This window comes from Dermacentor albipictus, chromosome 9 (assembly GCF_038994185.2).
Source record: "Dermacentor albipictus isolate Rhodes 1998 colony chromosome 9, USDA_Dalb.pri_finalv2, whole genome shotgun sequence".
NCBI classification, from domain to species: domain Eukaryota; kingdom Metazoa; phylum Arthropoda; class Arachnida; order Ixodida; family Ixodidae; genus Dermacentor; species Dermacentor albipictus.
In genome coordinates, this window is record NC_091829.1 from 62,397,469 (window position 1) to 62,425,437 (window position 27,969).

Sequence of the window (27,969 nt, forward strand, 5' to 3'; positions counted from 1 at the left end):
TTCTACATGTTTGCCACAATTCTGATGCTTGTTAAGTGTGTTAAACACAGATCATGCAAACCCAGATGAAAGAGCTATTGCTTATCAAGCAAAGCGCACCGCACCCGATGTTGCCATTCCGATGACCTGCTCGAATGTACAAAAATATGTAATGCGAGAAACATTCGCGTTCGAAACTTTCACCAGCTTGCTCTTCAGCCTACCACTGTGTCGGGTACAGTGTGAATTACCTTTTTCGTTAGACAACATTTTTCGTGCTTCGGTATCGACGAAGTCTCCCCAGTGCTTTTTTGTGTTTCTTTCGCGTCTTGCTGCAATCCTCCTTCCTTCTGGCCACAGGTCTTTTGCGTCTATCGGATTTTATTTATGGAACGATAACTTTTAACACGAAAGCGTCAAGAGCGCTGTACATATGACAGAAAATCCGGTGTCAGCATCAGCGTCCTGCGCCGGCATCCCCGTGAGCGAATTCTCGTATGTTATATAGAATCGCACACCCATTCCGATCACGTGGGATCCTTCCCCTCCTGCGGCAACTCGTTCTTTTTCATCCACTTTCAGTTTCTTCAATTTATCATTTCTTTAATTCAATTAATGACGAAAAGTTTCTGGGAAAGATTCTTGGCGTGTGCGTATGTTTACCAGCAACAGTTGGCTTTCTCTCCTTTAACCCGTTTCTTCCTAGTCACAATATGCTCAAATATTATGCTATCGGTACCAAATGAGATGCAAACAGCGCGTGCGTTTCGGAAGCGGAACACTCAAGTTCAGTGTGCATCGTCTGCCAGTCATCAGCTTACGGAAGTGGACACGTCTGGTTTGACCTCACCGGTCGATGATGCTGGCCCTCCACGGTGACACATTCTCTTCTATTTCGTTTATCTTTAATTTCATAGCTAGACAACAAAAATAAAAAAGCAGATGCGAAAATATCACAGTATAATGCGAGCATGCTCGCCGACTGCAGCAAGACTAGATGACGGCGCCCAGATTTCATTCAGTTATGATTCGGACACTGGCTCAACTGTTCGCGTTTCGTTTGCCAGAGATGGAATATCTGCAACTGAAGCAATGCGAGACAACATAGATACCTTCCACTTGGATAAGTGGTTTGTTTTTTACTGTCGTCTAAGGTTCCGCTAAGATGCGAGTAAATCATCGGTACTTTCGCCTTGCATTGATGAAACCACTTACGTTTTTATTAAGCGAAACTGTGCACAAAACATGTTTCACGCTGGCTGAATGATAGAACCCAGCATATACGTAGATCGTCGGAAAACTCATCTGCCACTCAAGCACGTCAGTTATGCATCAATGTTTACTCGAATATTCCAGCGTTATCGAATGTGCTCAAGGGCCTTACAGAATGTGGAACACTATTCTCCTCACGCATGCACTCTGATGACACATGGTTCTACTACAACATAGACAGCAGATAAAATCACCGTGGGTGACCCCGAATGTTCTGATAAATGCAAGCCCGTCATGCGCCGTGAAATTTCCGTGCAATTTGTTAAACGATGAAACACGTACACAGAAGAAAGATTAACAGTACATGTGTTATTGCCCTCATCTTAAAATTTATAGTCAGATTACTATGAGCACCACAGGAGAGCGAAAAACAAAAGACGTAGTAAAGAAAAATAGCGAAAACAAAGTTTCTTAGCTACAGGCCTGAACTTGACTTGACTATGGGCGTGACCTAATTGGTTGAGCGGCGCCGTTGTGATTGCGTGCCGCCCAGCGCTACATCTAGGTTACATGCCGATATTCAGGGAATTTTCGTGTAGAGGCCGTAATAACATCGAAGTAGACTTTCACTCGGTCCATGTCGACTTATAGGGAACCCAAACGCAGTCGCGCCACTGGTGTTCCACAAAGCGTCGTTTGTGGACAGCGTGTTCCACAAAGCTGTCCGTCCTCGGCTGGTGCTTGATGCTTATAGACGGGCGAGTTGTCGCGATTCTTCGGCATGCCGCAGAAAGCTGGCGTCTCTGATAATTTCTTCGGTGGTGAAGTTTCACGGCGTGCTGTTGAGAGCCGCAGTTACGTTCTTTTCCCAGAACTGGCTTGAATGCCGTGAGCTCAATTGATTCTTTCACTGCTATGTTGTAAGCGCAGGCTACGTGCGGAAGGGTGGCACCGTTGGTCTTGCGTTAGACCTAGGTGCACATTCCAGTCATCTTTATCAGATGACCTCCAGCTGCTCGGATTTGGGGGTCTTGCCACGTAGTCATAACTTTCTGCCACTCCTTGGTTAAGGGTTCACTCATGACGGAGCAGTTGGCTCCTGTGCCCAATAAAGCGGCTACTGCCTGGCCATGGAAAACCACGTCGAGGTTGGTGGTTCGTGGTATTGCCGTAGGTATTTCGCGACGTCGGATCATGGCTGTACTGTATTGTCCCGCTGTTACGTAGCGGCATCAGTTATTCCTTAGTCAGCGTGGTTTTTTTCCGCGGAGCTTGTGGAAATGGCAAGGTGTCGTCCTTCCTTAGTGGAGACTGATCTGGAATCGGTGGTGGAGGGTCTTTGGCGTTTCAGTAAACTGTGACCACGCACTTCCATCAGTTGTGGCTTCTACTTTACCGCATATGGGCTCAGACAATGTCCACACATCGGCCCAGTGTACTCTGGGCGCTGCGGGGAGAGGCAGTGTCCCATCGACGGCGATCGGCAAAGTCATCGGAGTCTCCGCTGAGTTGCAGCCAAGCAGTTAGCAATTTCACCGGGTCATTCACTTTGCTGTGGACGCAGAGAGTTGGCGGCAAAACCATTGAGAAACATACCTACGTAAGCGCTGACACTCGAGCCGTTTCGTGGCCGAGCAAGTGAGGATCTGAACACCCGTTAGGTGGCGTAGCTATGTCCGCTTCTACTTGACTTCAAAGGTGGACATCTTATCGTACCTCTACGGGATTACATCCATACATCCTGCTTCCAGAGAGATGTTGATGCTACGCAGGTGATGTGCCGTTGGTCACACCCACTCCACCATGCTTTACCGTTTGTCACCTCGGTCGTATGTGAAAGTGTTTCCTTTGCAGATATAATTTTGCTGTTTCTTGGGTTGACAACATTGTTCGAAAGGCGTTTGTTATGCTTCGTGAGCGTACTTTGCACGTGTAGTATAGGACCTGAGCCGTGGAAGCCGTTTACCTTCATCCCGCTTATTTGTTTTTGCACCAGTCTTTCCTGGAAAAGCTTATTCATTACTTCCAACGCGTAATTTTCCAAAAATCACTGGCAAGACCTCCGGTTTAAAGCGCATAATTTGTTATCTGTGGCTCACCGGTATCTTTACACAAACGTTTCATTTGGAGTGGCTCGAGCAGCGGAATGCGCATTTCTAATCGCTTTGCGAAGGATGTTTGCCTGACATTATATGCAGGCTGAATGCGCAAGGCCCGGTTCGCAAGTGCCACGTTTACTTGCCTCGTTGCTTGTCCTGGCTAAAACATTCTTCTTTTAATCTGAGTCTTTCTGTGTCTGTATTTATCAACCGTGTAAAACAGCATTTCTTCTTTTGAGTTTTCTATGTAAACATTATTATTAACTTTTTGGAAAGGACCAACTGCTTCGTAACGCATGGAACTGAGAAAAGCGCCTTAAAAATGACGAAATAATTTCAATAATGAGAAGTCTGATTGCATTAGTTTTCCAGCCTGCATGAGCCCATTCAGCCTTCCTAAGGTTCTGTGAAAAGCTTGGCGGCTTTTTAAGTAGAATAAGTGGCGATCTGCAGGATTATTGCGTCGAAATGTCGGGCATGCATAGAAATGAAATATTAAAGCTTTTGCGCTTCACAATAGGCGACGTACTTGAACATTTTCACCCGCAAAGGTAAATCAGAATCGAAAGCATTGCTACCAAAACCGAAAGCAAAACAGAGATAAACCACGTGTAATAAATCTCTGAAGACAAAATTGGCGGTCTGACCAGCCACTGGGGGCCCTGGCGGCCGTGCAGTATATCGGCCGCAGGGCCCTACGGGATTGTCTATTTTTTACCTATATCTTTCTCAATGGCAAAATGTTTAAAATCCCATCTCACAATATGGGCATCGGCAATATACCTGTCCGACTTCTTAGCAGTGGCAGCAGGGCGTGCAGTGGTCGGGTGCCGGCGCGAAGGGCGACGCGGACGGCTGAAAACAATGATCTAGGCCATTACTCGTGGCTTGAGCTGTGGCAATTTATGAACTCCAAATGGCTACTGTATTTTCTTTCGCACCATGTCAACAATAAAGACTACTTCAGGCTGCGTCGAACAGAACATCTTACGCAGTTCTACGCGTTCAACGGTTCTGGTGGTCTTTCGCAGCTTGTCGGAGACTAGTGCTTTTATTTTTCACCACCGCGAAAGCATTAGGTGCTGTTATGATCGGCCAGTTGGGGTACTGACCTGCGAGCCTTTCTCGGCCAGCTGCAGTATTTTCTATCGTTCTGCTGGGGTGGCGTCCTTCGGAGAACCGGTGACGCCAGCTAGGTTAACCGGCCACGCGCTTCCTTCGGGGAACTGGAGACCACAACAAAGTTAATCAACCATACGCCTCCTTCGTCTAGTCGACGGCGCCTGCAGGTCAAGCCACGTTTGATGGACTGTGTATTGTTACTTGGTTCGCTGTCGCCTTCATGATCTATTTGCAGCGAGAGAGCTTCTCGGAAAAGGGTGTTTTGTGGTGCGTTTTTCCTGCGGCCCCAGGATTTGTCACACTCTGCTGACACTAGTGGCGGCTACGTCAGAAGTCAGCTCTCGAATTAAGAGGCACCGGCTGGGGTGAAGCGGGACAATCTGGCTACGAGGAACCGCTAATCTCGTTGGGTTCTTGGAATAAAAAGTGTGTACGTGAGTGCGTGAGCCCTCCCCCTAAGGCTGGTCGACTACGCCTCCAACGACTGTGGACGGTCCGATTAGGCGAAGGTTGGACAGCAGTTTTCCCTCACCTAGGGATCTAGGGAAGACAGCGGTTTTAAGCAGCTGTGTGTTCGACAAGCGGTGTACTTGGAGCTTGGATCTTTGTGCTCTGGTGCTGTGTGCCGTGCGCTTCGTGTTCCTTTTTGCAGTTATGCTAGGCTGTTGAACGGTATCTCCTGTTTCAATGCAAAATAATAATTAAATCCTGTACTTCTAGTTCGCGACGCGATAAGAGCAAGTTCCTCCCTACAACCACATCCCAAGCGTGGGTGAGTCTGACGACAGCATTGGCCAGCTACCATATAATTCATTCCCGACTGCAACCCTTACAACTGGATGCCTGCGATGGGTAGTTCGTCCCTTCAACTACGTCTAAACCGTACAACTGGTCATCAGAGGTGAAATCATCCTGCAAACTATGGCCGCTGCCTATGTTGCCAAGTCCACAGTTTCACCGCCTTATCGATGCCCGTGGCTTCCGTTAGAAATTTCACGATGACCTCGGCCGCTTTCTGTTCTAACACGTCTGCGTCAACGAGGCTTAACCGGCGGTCCATTTCCGTTGTGAAGATTTAGATGTTCTCAGTTGGTAGCCGCACAGGAAATCTTAGCGGCACTTCGGCCTGCTCCCTGCGCACGACAATGGTGAATGTTAGGAGAAAAGCGTTGCGAAATGGCTCCCGCGTTGTTAAGCGTCCTTGCCGTGTCTAGCAATGACAGCAAATTTTGCCGTAGGTCTTCACACTTTCAATACTTACACGTAGGAATTCTTGCGTACATTTCGAGCCAGCTTTCCCTGTCTTTAATCGATAATCCTGGGCAGATCGATGGCGCCCTAGGCTTTTGCAGCACATATCGCTCTAGGTGAAACGGGGATTGTCAGTCTTCTAGAGTAGACGTCCGCACACTGGCAGTAGTTGTAGCCTATGGCTAGCCCGCTGGTTCATGACGATGTCCACGTTATTTTCATGGCTGGCAGGGTTTATGAGTTCACAACTAAGCCCCTCTACGAGATACCACGTTGTAGCGACGGTGAACAACAGAGTAACAAGAACCGCCAGTCAGGAAAGAGTTTATTGGGCTAACCTGAACCAACAAAAGTTACATTCGGGCAGAAAGATGAGTCGATCGTCGAAGGGATGATTTGCCATTAAAGAGGGTCGGCTATTCTCACATTATTCCTAGAAGATTCAAACCTAATCGTTGGTGCTCGCGTGCCTTCAATGTTGTAAAACTGTATTCACGTTGCACGTGCAATTTGATTACGAAATGGTGGACTACACGATAGGAAAAAGATAGAATTGACGATAATGTTGCAGAATGTTCTGATACATGCTGGTGCCTCATGCCTTGAGCTTTAGCTTAAGATTTGTCATACCGTGAAAAGCGTTCAATTGAAGAAGATGCAGAAGTTCACGGGTCACTAATATAACTAAAAACTTTATCTCAATCGTCCTCTCATTGCTCGCGGGGATACGTTTGTCACACTAGGCTAAAATATTTCACAGCTGTAATTAGAGTGGAGTGCAAGTAAAAGGAGATGACTTGAGAGTGGACATAGAATTGCGCTTTAAAACTGGCAGGTTCCACCATATTAAAAAAATAACAAAAATTTTCGTAGTGGGAAAACTTATGGTGAAGCTCCAAATGATTTAAACCTAAGAGTCTCACCCCTATCATAGGCTTAGTTTATGGTATAGAAGAAAGATATTCGCTATGAATACGAGAGAGAAAAACGGAACTAAAAGAGTCAATGCATTGAACAAAACGTAAAGGAAATAAATTTTCCCATGCTTACAATTTGCCTACACACTGTCGTGAAGCTGTCTGGAAGGCGAAAGGGCCTAATGACCTTAATTAATGGCTGACGCTTTTTAGTTGACAGGAAAACAGTGCCTTTTTTTAAATGCTTCCTAATGAGAGTTGTTCCCTTCTATCCACACTCCAAAATCGTGAAGTAGGGGGTCCATTAGTGCTTATTTATTAAACCACTCACGGAACGCTTGCGAAAATAATTTCTCACAACATGAGTCAAGAATTTTAAGCGGACATTTCTACCCTCTAGTTACACTAAACGCAAACTTGCAGCCCATTAGTGTTTGTCCTAAAATAAGCTCGCTACAGCTACGTTCTCAAGAAACACGTGCAGGTATGCCAACAACGAGAGCTGGCCAGTACCCGCACCATTCTTTGGATATTGAGGCACCCCAAATACTTCCGGCGACGAAGTCTTGTGTCGTAATTTCTAAAATACCAGATGGCATCGTTTACATCGTGCATTTTACTCAGCCATTTTAAAACATTGAAAGAATATGGTATCTTCCCACTATTCGTTTAGTTTCTCACTCCTATGGGAGAATGTCAGCTTTGTTTTCTCGCGTGGCTTCAGTCTTACGCTGCGATGCAAAAGCCGCTGCCGATTTTCCTCCGTTATTCCTCACCTGCGCACTAGTACCACTCTTACGACTGACCACCCGTATGTGTCTCGAGGTGTGCAGTCAGCTCAAATGCATCTCCACGTAATCAGCACGCAATATTCTGGCACAAATGTGCGTCGAGGCCTTGTTTCTTTGCGAAGCGAAATCCGCACTGCTTGCACTGATACGGCATTTTACCCTCGTGAATTCTTTGGCGGTGACTTCTGAGACTTCCGTTGCGCGTAAAGGAGCGATTACAGATTTCGCAAACGAAAGGCTTGTCGCTACTGTGCGACCTGAGATGAACGGTAAGTTCCCTTTTGCTTTTGAATGGTTTAGTGCATTTTTCGCAGATATGGGGTTTCACTCCTGTGTGAATCTGTTTATGATTATAGAGAGTCTGCCTATGCGCGAACGATTTATCGCATGATTTGCAGTTGTAGCGCCTCTCGCCTGTATGTGTGCGGTTATTTGCAGCTAGATTGCGAGCCCGTCTTATCAGTTTGCCACATGTTTCGCATTTCCCCTTCGACTTCTGCTCAGACGATTGATTGCAATTTGTGCAAATTGGGACTTTATCGCCCGTGGGTCCGTTGGCGTGGCCGGGTAATGCATCGGGTCTGCTGAAATCCTCGCCAGAGACAGCGCAGGACTCTTGCTGTTCCCTTCCTCTGGTTCCAGTAGCATTCCTGGAAATATACGGATGATGGTGGTCAAAATGGCCGGCTTGTTACGTGACAAACAAAAACAGAATTTGCAAGTGGAGAGGTCGCTATACTAAAGCGCGAGTTAAAGGTGATGCGATTGGTCCAATCTGTGCGCTAACTTGCTACATTTATTTTTAGAGCTAGATTTTGACTCTAGATTCGCCAAATTGTACACTGGTGCATTGTTGCACTGCAGACCGGTGCACCGGTTGACGATGCAAAACTTGAAAATAAGAACCATCTTCGTTCGAGTTACAAGCTACACAAAAACTTTGCTTTAGGCATACATCACATATAGACTACATGTAACAGGTGCAGGTGAGTGGAAATGTCTGGCATTGATGGTTAGATAAAAAGACGTAGCCGGTTAAGTAGTGAAAATACGTCTGTTGGTTCTTCAACACGCTCAGTAGAAGCATTCTGGCAAAAGTGCAGAAACGCGCTCTCCATTGAGAGGCATTCGGCAACACAATAGACTACTTTGCTTCAGCTAAAATACCTCTACCTTTTATATCGCAGCTCTTGATAACCCGTTCCTGCGGCGTCGTCGGTGGCGTAAGCATGCGAGCGAGTACAAAGCTAAAGTTGAAAGAGCGAAAGCGGAGCAGCAGATTAAAGACGCAAGCTGTGAAAAGCGGAGACCAATGAGACGGGCCAACACCACCTAGACAAGAGAAGGCCTGAGCCACGGCCACTCGATGCGGGGTGCGGGGCCACACAGCGTGCTGCCCGCTGGGTGGCGCCTGAACGGCATGTCGGGCCAAGTTCTTCGCCCGCCCGTTGCGGCGCCACTGCTCGGGGATGGCTGCTGATAGAGCGCACTTTCACAGGTGCGTCGGCACGCGCGATCTCCACTCTAATCAAGGCGTAATTAATGCGTTTTATACTTGGAAATTGCAGATAAAATATTTAGGTTGTCGTTAGAAGTGCTGATTATGCCACAAGCGCCAACAGATTGTCACAGGGGTGGAAAGCTATTCTATATATAATACGCCTGAAAGCTATTCGTGACGGTTGCCCATGCGATGTACGACCGGTTAATGCACTTCCACCGAGAGGTTCTGCTTGAAGCTATCTATCAGTACTTTCATTCACTTCCCGTGCACACGTATATACGCAATATAAAATGTTTACATAGGGAGAACTTGTACCGAGTTTCTCAAGTATTGCAAACTAACTTAGATGGAATAAAAACGCTTATCATTGGAAATAATTATCAGTAGATGTTTGTCATCAAGACGAAGCATATTGAGTGATGCTGGAGCTTACCGAAGAAGTGCGCCCCTTTTAACGCCTCACCCATACCCATTATGCTTGGCATCAAAATCACCTCAGGCCCTGTTAAAAATATCTGGCTACATGCCGCGTGCCCACATTTGTCATTAATAGAAAAAAACAATTCAATACAGGTGAATCTGTCGGAAGTTTACAAGTGCAGCTAAGAAAAGTGCGAAAAATGCTTCCGCCAGCAGCTTTGATGCATTTATTGGATTGTCATAAGCAAGGAACAATATATTGGCTGGTATTCACAAATCGGGAACCTTCCTTGATAGAGGTTTATGCGACAACCTCAAAAGTAGCTCCACTAATGAACAACATTCCCAGCCCAGTTGGCTAAGAGGGGCCGCAGCAACTAACTCAAGAATATTTTGTAAAGCTGCCCACACATTAACTGCCGATACTGTGTGAAATGTGGTAGTAATGCTGTTATCAACAGGTGGCACATATTGCTGCTTTTTTGAATCTCATCTGTCTTCATGACCCGCTGAACGAAAATTCAAGTCTGCTGGCAAAGCCTAACTTCCATTTTAGGGTATGTCAAGCCTCTGTTGTCCATATTTGCTATCAGCCTGTTGAGTTGCCTGACACGCCTTGGCGAGAGATATTTTTCAGCTTCTCGACACTCCAATCGCAGGGGAACTCGTGATATTTCACAGTCAGGTCCTTTTTGGCATTTGTGTCACAGAGTGGGGCACAACAGTTGCGCGGCATCGCACCACATGAACGAGGCTGGCTACGGCACACACCGAGACGGAAGAGCCTTAACAAAGCACAGCAAGCACGGGCAAACTTGCTCGCACATACGCACGCGAAAAATCGCGAGATGAATGCATATCGCACGAGGCAAACGCGTTCTGACGCGAGAACCAACGCCCGCTTAGCCCCTGCGCAAAGTTGCGGAAGTGTCCCCGAGCGGTGGCGCCCTCACCAAGAAAAGCGGTCGCAACTGTAAACTCGGCCTAGACGCGCCCGCCTATTGTCCGCTGTGCGACGTAGCTGGCCGCACCTTGCTTTGCATCGAGCGGCCGTGCATGAGCGCTCGGAGAGTGATGTCGCGGAGAAGAGGCCGGCGGGAATGAAGGGTTCGCAGCTTTATGGGAAAGGTTAACCAGAACGCAGTTACTATATATATATTTTTAGGCATAGTTGAGCAGATGGCTCAAAGAGAACAGAGGCTGTTTCAAGATCATTTTATTTATGCAAGACTATTCACTTCAGCATTATTAAAAAGCCCGCCTATAAAAAAATGAAAGGTTTCAGCCTTAGGACTGAGAACTACTTTCGGGTAAATGATGACAGGGAGCCCTCTTCTTCTGAGTAGTTTCTTTGCTTTTAGTTATCGTCGGTGACATAGGGTTTGCCGTTCATGCGGCCACAAAAGTTCTGCGAGAAAATGTTAGCACTGCACCATAACACATGTCTAATGACAACTTCATTGGTGTGGCCTTCTTCACATTCGGGACACGTGTATTTATTCCAGGCTAGATTAGGCTCTAAACAAATAAGTTGGCTTACAGCACAGCATCGCAGTCCTCATATTTACAACACCCAAAATGAGTTTAGCAATGCAGGTACAAAACATTCTTGGAACTATTTACAAAGAAACAGGTGTGTTATTTTGCAGAATTCCAGCTTTTCTCTTCTTTGCCTTAGTATTCGCACCCAATATTCTGTCATTGACCTGCGGAAACAAGAACGCACTATTTTCCGCCCCCAATTTCTAATTGCTGCAGAAATTGGGCACGCTACACTTATTACTCATATCCTGGCATGAACGTAATCCACATTCCGCGGTAATGAAGGCTTGCCGGACCGCAATCGCAGCGCAATCGGACTACAAGCACGGTTCACGTCCAGAAAAAAGAGTGCGCTCGGAAGCATGTCGCAGCACGCCAGGACTTTTCTAGACCTGAAGCTATCCAAGGAGCGGAAGGGTTCCCGGAACTAATCGAATTGTTATCCGCCGTCGTCACCCACTCAATCTTCTGCGTCTCATTTTCAACGCAGGTGCGCCGCTCGTAGCTTCGTAGCACGCTGCACGGAACTTCTAGTGGGCCTCTTTTTGTGACGTAGCTCAAGGGGAGGCTGCACAGCCAGAAGGCCTCAAGTTCTCTAGAAGGTGTTGGACGGGCCCCTTCAGTGGCGTGGCGCGGGAAACAGGTATCATGCGGACCCGCCCGACCGCTAGTTTTGTACCACCATCTGGTCTCAGCATGAGCGCTCGTTTCGTACTATCGTCAGTTCGCGTGTAATCGCTGGTGTAATCGCTGCATAGCTTGTGTTTCGAAAGCAATAAAGATCGCGCTCCTAAGTGCCTACTGTTATTTGTCTTCAAGTAAAAAAAGTAAACTTGCACAACTTATGAGTGTTCCAAGAGTCGCCAACGCAGCGCTCTTATGAATACACATTTTCCTAGGATGCATGCCCGAGGGTATACACTGTATGAGATATGTCCGAGATTCTTCTTAAGACCGGGGCCTTCGCTCAAGGTTAGCAAGCACACACTTTGCGTCAGTTCTCTTACCTTATTCAATGTGAACACCATGACGGTAAAAACAGGGACGCCAAATACTACTCCGCGCATGCAGCAAGTAGCCCTGAATCTAACAAAAACTCTGTGCCCTTCCACTCGGTGAAGAAGGATGGCAAGCGAAGCTCTCTATGTGGGCTCCTTAATGGCGAACTTCACCTCCCAACGGATCGGGCGGGTAGTGCACCATCTTCGGAAACGGCCCACGTACGGGGAGTGCTTAACCCCTGCTTCACCTCCGCCTGGGTTCGGGGCGGTTAAGCACAATCTCCTGGTTCATCCCACGTGTGGGGTGTACTTTGCTTACAACGACACAAAATTTTCTTGAACGGTAGAGGTATGCAGCTTCGCTGTATTAAGCCATGGATTGGTTCCCTGTAACTATCGCGACATTGTGGAACATGTTCGGCCTATGATCTCAAAGTTCGCCCAACAAAACAGCGTCGCCGGTCATTTAGGGATTGTTCATGGCGGACATACGCACACGTATCCATTTCGAAAACAAAGAAGTCATTTTTCAAGAGTCCCGGCCAATCTGCCGCAGCCCGTTCTGTCGCTCTAGAGCAAAATTTTTTTTGCACACGCTACATTCCCTCGCTAAACTTAGTTACACTATTACCTTTTATGAGCCTTTATTTAGATTAACATCTTGCTCCTCACTATCCATATGAACTCCGTAAGATGTGTGAGTATGCGGGCAATGAGGCTTCAACCATGCCGCATATTGCAGCGCGTAAACAGGACGGAATATCGGGCGAGCTGTAGCGTCAAGATTGCGCCGTTTGCTGTTTTCCTCCTTGTTGCCATAGTTTCATACTAGAACCAGCAGGGAGAACTGGCGCTAGTTTCTACGGGAGCTGCAATGGGAGTGGTGGAGCACCATGATAATTATGGGAGGTACATGGATTTGCCTATACTTTGTACTTCTAAATACTTCTAAATGACTTCGTAGTACATGACGGGGGTTGTTGGAGAAATATGGGAGAGGCCTTTGCCCTGCAGTGGGCGTAACCAGGCTGATGATGATGATGATGTACTTCTGGCTTGAAACGGCTTCATGACTTTGTAAACCCATTACTTTCAACATTGTGGTGCCTAATAAGTAATGGAATAAATAACATTACAATTATCTGACGGCTGGAGTCGAACGCAGGACCTGTACACAGAGGTCCGATATTGAAATTTAGCATGTCTTTGAGACCTCTTGACGCGTGTTCGAAACCTCTTCACGCATCCTTGAAACCTCTTGACGCGTCTTCGAAACCTCTTGACGCGTCTTCCAAACTTCTTCACGTGTCTTTGAAACCTCTTCACGTGTCTTTGAAACCTCTTCACGCGTCTTGGCGCGTCCCTGAGTTGTCTTGGCGCGTTCTTTATGCGTCGTCCCGCGTTTCTCATGCATCCTTAGGTGTCCTTGAAACGTCTTTATGCGTCTATGAAACATCTTCACGCGTCTTTGAAGTAGGCGTTTTTTTTCGCTTTTACAGTTATGATTATTCTTGCCATTTTTCAAGTGGGACAAAAGCGGAAGTGAAGAGCCCGGTCGGCGTCGCAGTTCGCCCAATGGCTGGGTTTTTATGTCAGCGAATATTTCGAAATGTTTGCTCACCTGGCGGTGCCATTCGTAGTGCCCGATAAGTTGCCGTTGCCAGCGTGGCTCGTACTGGGACTTGCGTCATCGACACTGGCGGTGGACACGACAGGCGCGTAATTGGTGCTTCCGCAGTCAGTGGCATCTGCACCGCCCAAAAAAACAGCAGATGCGTCCACTTGCCGCTGTGCAGGGGTTATTCAAAGAGCATCAGAAATAAATGGTGGCACGCAAAACGGTTTAGTTGGGCTTTAGGGGTAGGGAAGGCGGCGGCTCAGTTGGCGTATGCAGGGCGCTTTTTTTTCCCCATATTCCAGAATTCGGTGCTAAGTGCACGCAAGAGATTCGCATTGACGTAAGAGACAAGCACGATGAGATTTATAGATTTGATTTTTCTCAAAATAAACACGCTATAAATAGTACAGCAGAATAGAACACGACCATTTTCTATGCGAAAGAAGACCGGTCACTATCTTTATTTCGCTACAAAGTTCCAGTCTATGTTTCCAATTTCCAGCAAGAGGCGTGTTCCATGCTTCACTAATGTCGCAGTGAAACGTATATTAATATCAATAAGCAGGCTTTGGCAAAACTTCCTTTTTCCAAGAATGACGCACTCTCGTTACTGTAAAGCTGCACAGTTAGTAACGCGCGAAAGGAAACTTCAGCGTGGAGGCTTCTCTCTGAGTACGTGGGAGCAGGGATATTGTTTTTCTCGGTCACGCTGCACCAACATTAATGCAAGGTATCGAATGCAAAAGAAAATAGTGAAATCTTGTTACTGCCATAGACAAAGTTATTGAAGTTCAGTGTTTGACGGAAGCCGGAAGTTGACGGAAGTTATTGTTTAGACGGTGAACATGATTATAAAAGGTATTGAATGCGACAAAATTTGTAAACAGGAATATAAAGCCTGCAACTCAGTAATTGAGGAATTAAAATGGTATCATTATTCTGGAAGGTACATTTATTATGACCCGTAAATTGACAAAAATGATACGCAGTGGTCTCATGTTTACCAGAATTGTATAGCTAGGATTTTAAAAAAAAACTTCTCATTTCTGTATATTGTAAACTCATAAATCAAACTTGGCCGCTTTAGATATTCTAAAAATTGCGGTTAACCGGACTGCGATATTTGTTTCAGGATTAGTGTTGCTAAATTGCAGAGGTTGTGCTTCAACTTTTTAGAAAGTTGACAATTTCGGAGAATTTCGGCATATCATCCAGGCCCTAAGTATATAATCCCCGGACTATAATCACTGGAACATTCTCAAATGCAACGGACATCATTCATGTCAGTCTAAGCGCTGCTCCTCAAAACATTTCTGCATTTTACATGTCGAGTAGGAAAGTCTGAAATGTCCTAGAGACGAAGCTTCCAATTCAAATGAAAATTGTTTTGAAAGCTTGGGTAGTGCAGCGAAAGCGTGCCTGCCTACTGATGTCACCACTCCGCATGTTGACACTTTCATTACGATTGTACCTCAGTATGGACTGCCTTGTATAACAGAACGGGTTGTGTCAGAATTGCACCTGCTGGTTATGCATATCGCCTATTCATTGATAGCAGTAGACAGCCTGATCGGGTTGTTGACGAAGGAAAAGGTGATGGAACAAGTGTAAAAATTGCAGTGAAGCTTTAATAGCTAGGAAAACCTTTCCGTGATGTGATAGATGCACGGTTCAGCCTATAGTGGACTATGCTTAAAAAGCCTGGCTATCCGATGCATATATTTTATCTACGTCTGCTGCTACAGTTCCTAAGAATGCATTTACAGTTATCAGTGCTTGTTTAACAACTAATTATAAAAAAATGGCTGTGATCAACTAAACGCCTTGGAGGCCCATCACACTGATTAAAATGGGCCACCCAATGCGCGTATGTGAGGGGCGTGTTACGGGCATCTGATAAGATCGGAAAGAATTGCGGAATCACAAGTTCAGAGGGCAGTATCGTTGGACAATGTAACAGCAGCAATCTCGCCACTCTCCCTTAGATATAATGACCGCGTGTTTTCCAGAATACTAATAAGGTGTGGCTGGTGTTCCGTAAGAGAGACAGAGAGCGGCCCTAAAGGTCCCTTCAGCAGGTGTGGCTGTTGTTAATACACAAGCATGGCTCGTAATTTATTAAGTGGTGGCTACCGCGTGTTCAACGTATAAGCGGCTGCGTGGCATGAAACAGTTGCAATATTCAACAGCAGGACACGTGCCCTTCCTCTGGAAGGAGCCGCGCTTTAAGAGAGGCAGTCAAGGTCCCACGAACAAATGCATCTGTGCAATGCGAGCACCTTGCAAGGGCACCGACCACTGCATGGAAATTAGGTTGTGATGGAATTCGCATAAACAGGTCCGCCATACGATAAAGGCGTATCGAAATAAAGAATGGAGGAGGGGCTCGTCACGTGAACATGACGTAGGGCCTTTCCGCCTGTATGGGAGAAGGCAAGGAAGGAACCCCGATAGAGGACGCCATTCCAGGCAGAGGGAGAGAGTGTCTGTAGAGAGTGGCTCTCGCCTGCTGATGGGGCAGTAGCAGGAAAGAGTGATGTCATCTATCCTCTCCCATAATGAATGCATTCGAAAAATTAGATTACCAAAACGCTCCTTTGACGGCGCCTTGGCGATTTCCAGCGTGTAAATTAATTTTGTAATGGGTCCCGTCAAAGGGCCCTTATAAGACAGGTTCCTGTAGCATGCATTGAACGGGGAAAATGAAACACGCGGTTGGCTTGCTGCGCATTGCAAAGCTTGGTACTCCGACCACATTACAACACAAAATCCAAGACAAACGGAGAAGCTTCGATTGCTATTACGAATGAATTCATTCGAAACTTGAGGCATGCAGAATATGCGTAGTGTTGTCTCTATAAGCACTCAATTCATCGGCATGAATTTTACACTGACTGCATAACCAGCAACCGACCCGGTGACGTTAGTATGGTGCCCGTATGACCAATGAATGCACCGCCGTCATGATCGCTTGAAATGCTGCCTCCTGTGTGGGTTGTTAGGCATCTTGTGCGTGGTATCGATGGTTAAAGACCATGGCGTACATACCACTGACGTCGCTGGCATCGTTCCGGCTGCTCAACGCCTTCCACGCGTCATTGATGTATCTGTCACAAATCGCAGGATCAGGCATACGTATTGGCATTTGACTCTGTGCTTCCAGGTAGAGCAGAAGACATCTGAAGAATGTTTTTGGAAAACAAAAGTTGGAACAAGGAAACCGCTCTTTTCGTGGTGAAGGCAATACCTGTAAGGAATCGTTTTATCAATATTATCACTTGCTGGCTGGCATAGGGCGAACGGCACACTATTAAATTGCGCAATTGCTTAAATCACGACATCAAGCAAGAAGTATGTGACAGCAACAAATGATGCTAGAACCAGGGTAAGAAAGTGCTACGCTGCAAGATTGTGAGATAATCTTGTACTGACATCCCCACCGAGGCGCCCATTTTAGACTAGGTGCGTATAGCGCCACGACGTCATGCGAGTCAAATCGAAAGCGCTCGTCATACACATTCCGACAGGATGGCCATGGCATGAGCGGCGTGAGGGAACAGCGCGCGAGAGCTTGATTTTACGCTTTAGGTAGGGCAATGTTATGTTAGGGTTAGCTAGGCTACGTCAGCTTAGCTATACCACTCGGCCGAGTTGGTCTCCCAACTACGTTCGCAACAGCTCTGCCTGACTGCGACCACGCTTCTTAATATTTGCGGTCGGCAACTGTTCTCGTAATTTCACGATCTCCTCGCTCACTCTGTCAACGCGGCTTGTTCGTGGTTGCGCCAAAACGACGTGGCCATCACGGCATCCAGGAGGTGCTTTCCTATTGTCCCGAACATGCCGAAAAGTTAAACAAAGCGTTCATTTCAAATCCGTATGCCATTTTCCTTCAATCGCTCCTTTTGTACATCTTGAAAAACATGTAACAGCAAAAATTTGCAAGGAAATGTGCCAACTTGGTCATACTATTTATTGGCGTTTTGAGCAAATTGTACTATTTGTGCTCTGTTTTGTGAGCCTCCTTAAGTACGTTCACTCGAACGCTAAAGAAAGTGCGACGTACTGTTCTATTAATTTATATCTTTGTCTTTCACATTTTAAAAGCGCGATCTCGCTACGAAAGCGGCTTAGAGGGATCTCGGAAATAAATTTAGCCGCCTGAGTTTCTGTAATGTAAACTTAAATGTAAGTATGCGACCGTTCTTGCATTTCACAATCACTGATGAAAGACCATCGCACCTGGAACATGAACCCTGTTTCGAGCTAAGCAGCGTAACATCCCAGACAATGGGCTACAGCTACAAGTATTTGATATGGTGATCAAACGCAATCTACATACATTTACACTCCGTTAAAAAAATTACCGACGATTACGTTACTTCCTAATGCAAAATTTGAGCGCAGCAAATAAGCTGCTTCACCTTTTCGATAGATTGAGGCAAAGAAATCGAGCAACACATGTATGCGCTATCACAGAATTTTTTTTTAATTTTTCACACGTATTACTGCTGGTTGCTCTCGACGGCGGCGATGAGCCTCCGCTTCGGCGGTGCGAACGGCAGGGTCTTCTCGGCGGCGGCGCTTAGCCTCTGCTTCGGCGACGCGTACTCCTGGATCATCTTGACGGCGGCGACGGTAAGCTTCTGCTTCGGCCGCACGCACCTCTGGATTCTGACGGCGACGGCGCTGGGCCTCTGCTCTGGCAGCTCGTTTAGCAGCAGCAGCAGCAGCAGACGGAGGACTTCCATCGGTCGTCTCGCTCATGGCTCAGAAAGAACTGGCAGATAATTTCGCAGTGGCGAACGGCAGCGGCAATTTCGGCTCGGGCGGTGCACATATACAGATCCGCCGCCACCGATCTGGCTCTCTGATTGCCACCGCACAGGGGTTGCATCGGAGGAGGAGCGAAGAAAGGAATTAAGTTCGAGCCGGCGCTTTGACAACCGGAGACTCGCAGGAAGAGGAAACTCCGCAGCTGGGGTTGACTCACTATCGGCGTCAGCGGCATCAGTCAGTCGCTGCTGATGCCGCTGCTATCGGCGTCAGCGGCAAACGATGGGGGCAGAAGCGCGCGCAGCAAGCGGACAACACGATAAAGGGAGGAGGGAAGAGATAGCAGCGACGGACTGATGCCGCTGACGCCGATAGTGAGTCAACCCCAGCTGCGGAGTTGGTTTCAGGGACAACGCCGCCGATGCCGACACAAACAATATGATACCCTCGCTTCCGCAGCGCTAAGAACCAGGTCTAGCCGTGGGAAGGTGGTCACGTATTCGTCGACGTGCCGGGGCCTACGTGAAATAACCGGCGCGTCGGCAACTCAAGAGCACCCTATCCGCCACACAAGAAAAGGGGGGGGGGGACCTTTTCGTCCTCTTTCTGCATGGCGGCGACGGTGTTCGATGCAGTCACGTTATCTTGACTCTCTAGCGGCGTCAGCGGCATCCAGCGGTATCAGTCGGTCGCTGCTGGCGCTGGGGGGATGAAAGGGGGGCGGAGCTGGTTACGAGGCCGACGACAACGCCGACGACGACGCGAAACCCAGGAACAGACGCCAAAGAGCTGCGCTCTAAAACATTTGCAACCCTGTAGAGGCGCTTCTCTTTACCATGACCATAAACTGCCGCAGCTACGCTGCCTGTAACTTTTCCTCGAAAACGCCCACTTCGTTGCGGGAACAAATGTATAGCTGTTAAAGCCTTTATTCCAGGTTGTTTCTGATGCTGACAGTATCGAACGAAAATTTTAAAACCGGCAATACTCCCTTAGTGTAATCGTCCAAAGTGCCTGAAGCACCCTCGCCGCCTTCACGGCTTGTACCCGGGGTTGCTTCGTCTATGAAGGTAAACGCGGGAGGCGCGTGTCCACCGTTTCGTTCTTCAGCCATGGCTGATGCTGACGCTCCGGATTACTAGCGTCTTTCGGAGACAGGATGTTGTTGAATGTTCGCGCATGCGCAGTCTGTGGCAAGGATGAAAGGGAACCAATAACTCGTTGGGCATTTGGGCAGCTCGAATGAAATCGTAAACCCCATCTGAAAAAAAAAATGCACGCACAATAGAGTGCGCCACTATGTCGACGCTAATGTGGTAATATTCGAATACTAGAAAGGGAAGGTGCCCCAGTGACCCCAGTGACCCCTATATTGACACCAAATCATAAAAGCAAGTTTAAGGAAAGCCCTCGCCCATCCATTTACCGTAGACCCAAACATGTGCTTAATACTGGTTCTTTCGATCAGAAGTTCTAAGGCTTCCCATGTTGGCAGTGGTGGCGCCTTTAGTGGATACATGAAATGAACAGAAGCCGACCCAATGTTTTTACGAGGGCGAATCAGAAAGTATTTTGCATTATTTTTTTTATCCAAATGAGGGCTGTAAATGACAAGTGAACAAATCCATTCCCAGCGGTAAACCTTTTTTGTACCGGCCCAACCTTAATCTGCCGGTAGCTCCGGGACACGGCGCTGCTGTCGGTTCTTGAAGAGGGCGGTTGTGCTTCACACGTCCACGGTGTACGACCAGGAAAGTATGCTTCGTCTTCTATGATGCAAATGGAGAACGCCCATCGAAATCCACAGGGAAGTGCAGACCACATATGTGGAACAGTGTGTCGCTTTGAGAAGTGTGAGGTGGCGGTGTTGCGAGTTCGCAAAAAGCCATGAAGGCCTGCATGATAATGAGCGTTCAGGGAGGCCGCGCACGTCGCTTCCTGAACAGAGAGGCGTCTCAAATGTAGTGCTGTGATGCGACAAATGTCCGAACTATTGTACGGACTATATGGAAAAGTTTGAAAAGTGGTGTAAAGTACGTACAATGCTACGATTACTTGTAATTACCTTTATGTACATTATTTTGGGTAATAAATAATGGGGTCCAGGACGGTCTGATTCCCCTTCATACATACATATTCAGTTCCGGAGCTTTTCCTCTGAAACCGGGATCGGCTTGTTACAGATCTTTGAAGGGGCGTGGCAAACGAGGGCAGCATGATCGGGCGGTGGCGATGTTCTTGCGTCCTTTCCCTCATTTCTTTGCCAGTGTGCATGTTTTTCATCATGCTTCTTTTTTTGTTGAATCAGCGAACAAGTGATCGCCATTGACGGTTAAGTGCATTAAGGTCGTTGAACACTACTGACCTGCGGACCAAAACACCTTTCTTTGGGAAGGATGCCAACTAGCTTCGCGCCAGGCTCCTGCCTTCGGCTTAAAGATCAAGCCAGAGACGCACCACTTTTTCTTCGCTATAATCATATCGGTAGCTTCTCGGATGATCGGTTAGAGCAATGAGTCATGAGCTACGACCGGGCGTGTTGTGGAGTATCTGTACGCTGAAACTACATGTGCATAGCCATTTTCGGTCTCCGTGAACGATTTCACGCCTACGTCATTACTCTACGGCTATTTCGTTCAGATATAGTGCTCGGCAACACATGTAAAAATGTGTGACGTGTATTTTGTGCAAGATGTCCTTATGAAGACGTACAAACATATATGACGCCTAAAGTTCCGGGAATAGAGACTGTTGCCGTTTCGTATCAAAATCTTTATGGCCCAAGCTAGTTGTCGCAAAAGTGCCGTAGACAGCAATCACAAAGGAAACCGCTGCAAATTTCCCTGCTGTACACCTCATTAGCTCTACCAAATGATTCAAGCGTAATGGACCCAACTCGTACGCGAGAGATAAGGGGTTGAAATCCCCATGGGGCCGCAAACCCGCTGATATTTCTTAAGGGTATTGATGTTTCCTGGCCCGATTCTGGGCAGACTGCGAGTATGCGTCTGGAAAGAGTGTGTCATCGAAATCCGTGGGCGTGCTTTCCAGGCGCCTCTTGTCCCACCACACATTATAGTCTGCAAGGGAAGAAGTCATTCTTTAACGAGTTGACATTTGACGAAGGTGTTGCGCATTTAGGACACCTGTCATGTGCAGTCCGTTGGTTTCAAAGCGAAATGTATTTTGTTTCTCACACTTTTACACCGTTTTCCTGTCACTACCTTGCGTGCCGCGTCCGGAGCTGCTTCAGAGCACGCATATACATGGCAGGAACGTGTTGGACAGTAAAGGTGACGCGAGAAACTCGTTTACATAGCGCGATTGGCGTAAGTGTCATAGCTTCATGGCTACCTCCTAGTTTGAATGCACTGCGCGTTGTTGTGCTCCGATTATGCTTATGTACAGCCACGTGCACGTCTATGTAGGATGGATTACATTTATCGTAAACGAAAGCTCGGTATTTACAATTCAACTTGAGATGACGTTTGAGAGCTTGTTTGCTTTTGAATGTTTTAGTACATTTGTGGCAGATATGGGCCTCTCGTCAGTGTGAGTGAACTGGTGTTTACGAAGAGTCTATGGGTCCGAGAATGATTTATCGCACTTAAAGGGAAGCTGAAAGGTTTTGCAGAAAAAATGAGTGAAGAGCAGTACGCAGTGGTTTTCAAACCTCTGAATTCGAATATCGCATCGAAATTGAATGAAAGAAAGCGCAAGCATATTTTATTTCGACGAAAATGCAGCAGCAGACACGCCCAGCTCGCGCGCCTCGTTTCCGCCTGTGATTGGTTGAGCGCCTCGTGACGTCAACAATGGTTCGGCTTGCAGACGACGAGTGAACGCGACAGCCATCGCCCCGCTTGCAGCGCTGCCGCGTGCAAGATCACTTGTAAGGGGTTTATACTTGTACATACCACACGTACGTACATACTTGTACATACTACATGTATGAGCCGATTCCAAAGAGCCGGCCTCTCCAAGAAGCAGAAAATGCTAGTGCAAGCACTGCTTTGCACGCGAACGAAAGCGTAGTGTTAGTATCTCCTTGTGTTGTAAATGTTCTTTGGCGAGTATGTTTTTTGCTAAGCTGCATTCAGCGTTCCAGTGAGTACGTTTCCGGGCAAACTACTGTAGTGTTATGTTCCTGCATGCCTCCTCGTAGAACGTAAGCGGTGATGCGATCTTCAGCATTTGTGGGCTGCCCCAAAGCTGTCGGCAATCTACACAAACTGTTTAAACGCGGGAAAAGTTTACCGGCTGTTGTAGCCCGTGTAGCATAGAACCTTCATCGGGGCGCCATCCGCACGCTACTCGTAACCAGCGAATTCCGTCGGCTACGTGAGATGGTAGGTTTCTTATGTGTGCGAGAGAAGGGGGAGCGCAGCGTGTTGGCGTGAGCAGGCTTTCCAACACATGAAAACTTTACGCTTGCACTGTGTTATGGTAGCTCCATGCAGGATGTTTCACAACACGTGCGAATAGAAAATTCGCGGTGCTTGGCGATGAAACCTGCGTCAAGGGTGGGCGATAAACATGCACCTTCCGTTCAGCGTGCTAACAATTTTTGTTAGGAGAAACCAAAGCACGCATTATTGATAAACTCCGGTAGTAATCGTCACGGAAGTGGTTAGAGCAGCACACTTGTTCTTGAGCGCTTGAAGTTGTTTCGCTTCACAGCAGCCTCCCACTTAGCTGAAAGCTTCTTGTCTTGCAGGAACTAATGGAGCATCGGAACATCGGCGCGGCCGCTAGTGTTCGTGCAAGCGTAGGCTGCACAGAATGCCGGCTTGATCGGCCTACAAGTTCAATTGATGCTACGCACGTCAACTACCACTCCTATATACACAAATATAAAGGAATGTAGGGTCGAGCGAAGTGGATTAGGACGGCGCGCACGGAGAAATAAGCCTGGTCAGGCACTGTCGCGGAGACTGCGAAGGAGTGGAACACCAGTGTTGACGCCACTAAGCCGCGGTTTTCGGTCTCCACTCGCATCGTCAGCGTCAGCAGCAGCGCGTGGCGCTCGACGGGGGGCGGAGCTACATCGCAATTTTAACTGACGATTGCGTCGCTCCAAAGAGAAAAATCGCCCCAAAATTTTTCCTTCATGGTTTATAAGGTTCCCGCATCCGTATATGAGCGTCTTATTGAATTCGACAGACTCTTCAGGTTCCCTTTAGGTACTGCGCTTAAATTTTCACCACCACCTAGGGCTTCTTTGACGAGCACCTGAATGCAGGTAAACGCGAGCCTTTTTGCAGTGCGCTTTCATCGAAATACGGTGGTCACATCCGGCATTGTACCCGGGACGTTGATTTACAGTACGAAGTGGGGTGTGTGTAGTGGATTAATCCGGCACACGAAAGTTATTTTCCTTGCTAAATAAACTCGCTGCACCTTGTAACAAGTCTTGTCCAAAGCGCTAAACAGGTGAATTTGCGCTGAACTTGACAATACTTTCTCACCACCCGTTCAACGACGCGTTTATATTTAAGAGAGTCACCGATATTAAAGCTGAAGTCGGCAGTCAACAAAGACGGTTAACGTCTTCATTCTGCGTCGCGACTGCGAGTGACAGCAGTCAATGAAAGCTTTACAAGGGGTGAAGCTCACGTTGTGTAGGCACGCCAAGTAGATGAAACGTCCTGGGTATCGTCACGTCTTGCACTCGGGGTTGTTTTGTCCATGAAGCTGAACACAGGAGGCATGTATTCGTTGCTTCTTTGTTCAGCCATGCCTTGTGTTACGACGTTTTAACGGTCTGGTACGATTTCGCCACTGCGTGATGTTGAATCACCGCGCATGCTCCCCGGGCGCCCAGAAGGAACGCAAATAACGGTTTCGGCACTTCGGGATTCAGACTAAAATGAAATCGCATATCTTGTAAAAACGAGACAATAGAGTGCGCCGCTAGTTTAAGGCTAATCTGCAAATCTTTGAATGCTAACAGAGGCACCCCGATAACCCTTTCTATATTTCCGCCAAATCATTTAAACGAACAAACCCTCACTTCCAAAAAGAAAGTAGCGTTCACGTGGCGTTAGGATGGATGGATGGATAAAACTTTATTTGATCTATGTCATAGTGGTTGGCCGCCTAGACGTCTGGGAACCACCTCGCCGACATAATTAGGCAAGCACTGTCCACCAGCCAGAGCTGGTCATCCGAGTAATATTCCCGAAGAGCGTCCTCCCAAGAGGAAAGGGAAGGGCTGGGAATAGGCTCTACCACCCTGCGCTTGCGGCAGATCAACAAACAGTGGAAAAGATGTGCCCGGGGCGCTCGGCAGGTGGTACATTGTGGATTATGGAGAGCAGGGTAAAATAAATTTGCCAGATATAGAGAAATAAATGGTTTGGTCTGGATCTGGCCCCAGATTGAACTCTCATGGGCGGTAAGGGAATGGTAAGGGGTAATATGGTGGTGGGTGCAGATCCCCTCTCCTGGTTTTTCTATTGGGTTGGGTGAGTGGTCGTCCAGCGTCCGGAGGGAAAGACCTCGGACATGTGCATTAACGCGCTCGTCCCCGGAGACGCACTCATGCTCTGGTACGCACGTGACACATACCTGGTGGGGAAGCGAAGGAATGCTTTTTAATATGTGTGTGACCGTCTTAGGTGCTACGCCTTGAAGGAAGTAACGGTATCCACTTTGGGAATCGGTGCAGATTTCTGTAATGGTAGAGTCCGCAGTCGCATGCGCCACTGCTAGTACTAATGCGACCCCCTCAGCCACATGGGTGCACGCTGTTTTGATAGAGGCAGAAATGTTAACGCGTCCGTCCTCCGTCATGGCAGCCGCCGTGACCGTTCCGTTGAGCGGACTGACCTCGGCGTCGGCGTAGAAAACGTTGAGACACCCCGATTAGCCTTTCTATCTTTCTACCAAATCATTTAGACGAACTAACCCTCACTTCCAAAAAGAAAAATCGTTCTTGTGACGTTATCATTACTTTTATTTTACGCTCTTGTCAAAATGAAGCGCCCAGCTTGCAGGGGAGGAATTGTTGCTCCTGTAAGAGCTCGTGAAAGTGTAGGAGGTATACAAAATAAGTTAGCCCTAATTAGCGTATGATTACCAAATGTGATAATTCTTCCGACTCTCAGGCTATGTTCCAATGAAGCACATAATTCTTATCGCCTGACGGGGGGCGCTCACTTTGTTTTATTGTACATAAATTGCCGTGCTGCCTTCCCACTCCCTAGAACTAAGAAAAAACTACAAATGCTTCGCAATTGCCGCGCTTCTTCGGTGAAAATATATTCACTTCGTCTGCGTAGCGTGGCTTTGAACCATTTTCCTTTAAGGGCTTTGATTTATTTTTCCACATCCTAAGGTGGGCCCTTGTTCAGGCGCACTTGCTACCACCGATAAGCAGGAAGGTTCACCTAATTGCGACAGGGGTGGCGTCATGCCAGCAGGCGCAGCTTGCCCTTCCAGTGAACTTTGTGCGCATGCGCTACTCTTGCTGAGCGCTTGTCGCTTCGCGGCGTTATCAGGCACTGACGGGCCGTTTAGTGGACGCTGTAGTGTAGTGAACACTGTAAACTGTAGTGTTCCACGTAGATGTGCAAGTTGGCTTTCCTGCATTGCGTTTTCGGCGTTCACGGACGAGTCAGCCGGACATAGAAAGCTTCCCTTCAAATGTAGACTCGAGGTACGACATGTCATGATCCCAAACATTTGTCTTCCCAAACCGGTCCCGTCGCCTATACTTACTGCGCACTGCGAAAAGTGACGCTTGTGACATCACGTGTGAAAGGCAAGCGGTGTTTTTGTTATATCTGGAAGGTGTGGCTTTGCCCACGAAAACGGTTAGGATGATGGTATGAAAAACTGAGCTACACTTAACAGGAATGCTTCGCATTCAAATTCAGGCGTGCCATGGAATTCGAGATTGCTTTTTCCGCATTGTCGTAAGTTCTGCGGTAACTATGGACGAGAGAATTCCTGGACCCATCGATCATAACCTAACCGTCTTTCTATTTTCTGCTCAAAAAGATCTGCACTCGTCGCATGGTAAACAAGAAAGGCAGCAGCGCAGTGCATACAGTTAGGACGCTTCACACTGGAATGGCCGTCTACAGGATATCTTTCCCGCCCAAATAAGAGCCACATTCCCGGAACCGATATGGTTTCTTAGCAATATGCAGGCTTAACATTTGGAACATTCTTTGCAAGCGTCAGACGCTGTTATGGCATGTGCGATGATTGTCGTCGCGCGCGAGTCGAACGATGCATCGCATTGCTCGCATATGTAAGTCCTCTTGTCGAAGCACGTGACACGATGCACTTGCAAATCACACGAACGGATGCAAACGCCACTGCACAGGTTGCAGACCCATTATTGGGCTTCTTGGCTTTCCTTGGTTACTGCAACACTCCTTGAAGTAAATTGAAGAAGGATCCTAATACACAGACATGAATACATAAAGACACAGACAGACACCTGGTTACATCAACAAAGGAGCCATTTTTTCTGCGCCCTGGAAAAATTCGGTGCACGCATTACCACATGTACGGGAAAGCAATTCACGGCTTCTGTCATCCTAAACGGATGTTAACCATTTGGGCTAACCTGAGAAAAAATATGTACGGGTTTTCTTTTCACTAAAATTTCTTGGTCTACAGAAGTCGGTTCGTATAGTTCCAGAGAAATACAGGAACGGGTCCCGCTTTTTGCAAAAGAACATCCATTGTCGTGCCGTGAGATGCGTGTCGATTCAGGAGCTTCGACTTCGGATGAAGGCGCAAGAAGTTTTCAAAATTGCCATACGTACGTTCGCTCACAGTCAAACAAGCCGGGTTTATTCCACCGTGTTCCCTGCAATATACTACAGGGAGCTCTGGCGTGCAGTCGTTGAGCCATCATGGGAGTGATGCGAAACACATGGATATGTCTGATCTTCATGCTTTTGGATTTCAGACGTTCTTGTGGATTCGTTGATTGCGCTTTGTATGCATTTATAATCGTAAATTTCAGAGCAATCTGTGCTTTTCTAAGTGGAGATGACGCTGCGAACGCGCACAATTGCTAATCATTGCAGTGGTTCAGCTTGTCAATGTTGCCAACTGGAAAGTCGACAAGGGTTTTAAGGCACTATGTTGCCCGCGATAAATTTATGTTGACGCGTGCGTCCGTGACGAAGTCGTTTGAAACCAGAAGGACGAAGTCGAGGCAAATCCATGCACTTTGCATAATTTCCATGCTGGCTGGACCACCCCATTGCATCTGCCATGGACTCTAGCGCGAAAGTGCCCTATAGTAGTTATTGTATACACTTATTGTTTATTCGTTACTTGTTATGTTGAGCTTACCAGGCAGTTTGTGGGGTTGCATTGGTGCCGTTGTGTGTGTTTAAAACCTGATTCCTAGCACGATATGGACAACCAAGAACCACACGAAAATAATGAGAATACTTGAGAAAAAAAAATGCTTTAAAGCTTACGTGCTGCAAGCGAATATTCGAGTATGCAACAAGTGGTTCAGAGCATCCCGTCTTGCCATTTTTTAACATGAATGCAACGTTTTTTTTATTCCAGAGGCAGTGTTCACAGGCATGGCTACTGCGAAGTGTACTTCTCAAAGTCATTTGACAAAAACAGTGTAGTACAAAGGTACACAAGGATAAGATGTCTCAGAAAGTCTGGCCAACGTTTCAAAAGGAGCGCCTATCTTCTTTAAAGGCGGTTTGCCGATTGTCTGCAATTCTTATTCCCCTGACATTTCTCCT

The 27,969-nt window shown here is 47.3% G+C and overlaps 1 protein-coding gene across 1 annotated transcript; it reads right to left on the reverse strand.

The window, feature by feature from the left end:
* Positions 1 to 6,471: 6,471 nt before the first annotated feature.
* LOC135919779 (zinc finger protein 239-like) lies at positions 6,472 to 24,101 on the reverse strand. Its single transcript, XM_070526166.1, has 4 exons — positions 23,849 to 24,101; positions 16,505 to 16,635; positions 13,460 to 13,586; positions 6,472 to 8,021 (listed from the first exon to the last, which is right to left on the reverse strand). The coding sequence occupies exons 1-4, from the start codon at positions 23,968 to 23,970 to the stop codon at positions 7,439 to 7,441; spliced, it is 963 nt and encodes a 320-aa protein (XP_070382267.1). The 5' UTR covers positions 23,971 to 24,101; the 3' UTR covers positions 6,472 to 7,438.
* Positions 24,102 to 27,969: the final 3,868 nt, after the last annotated feature.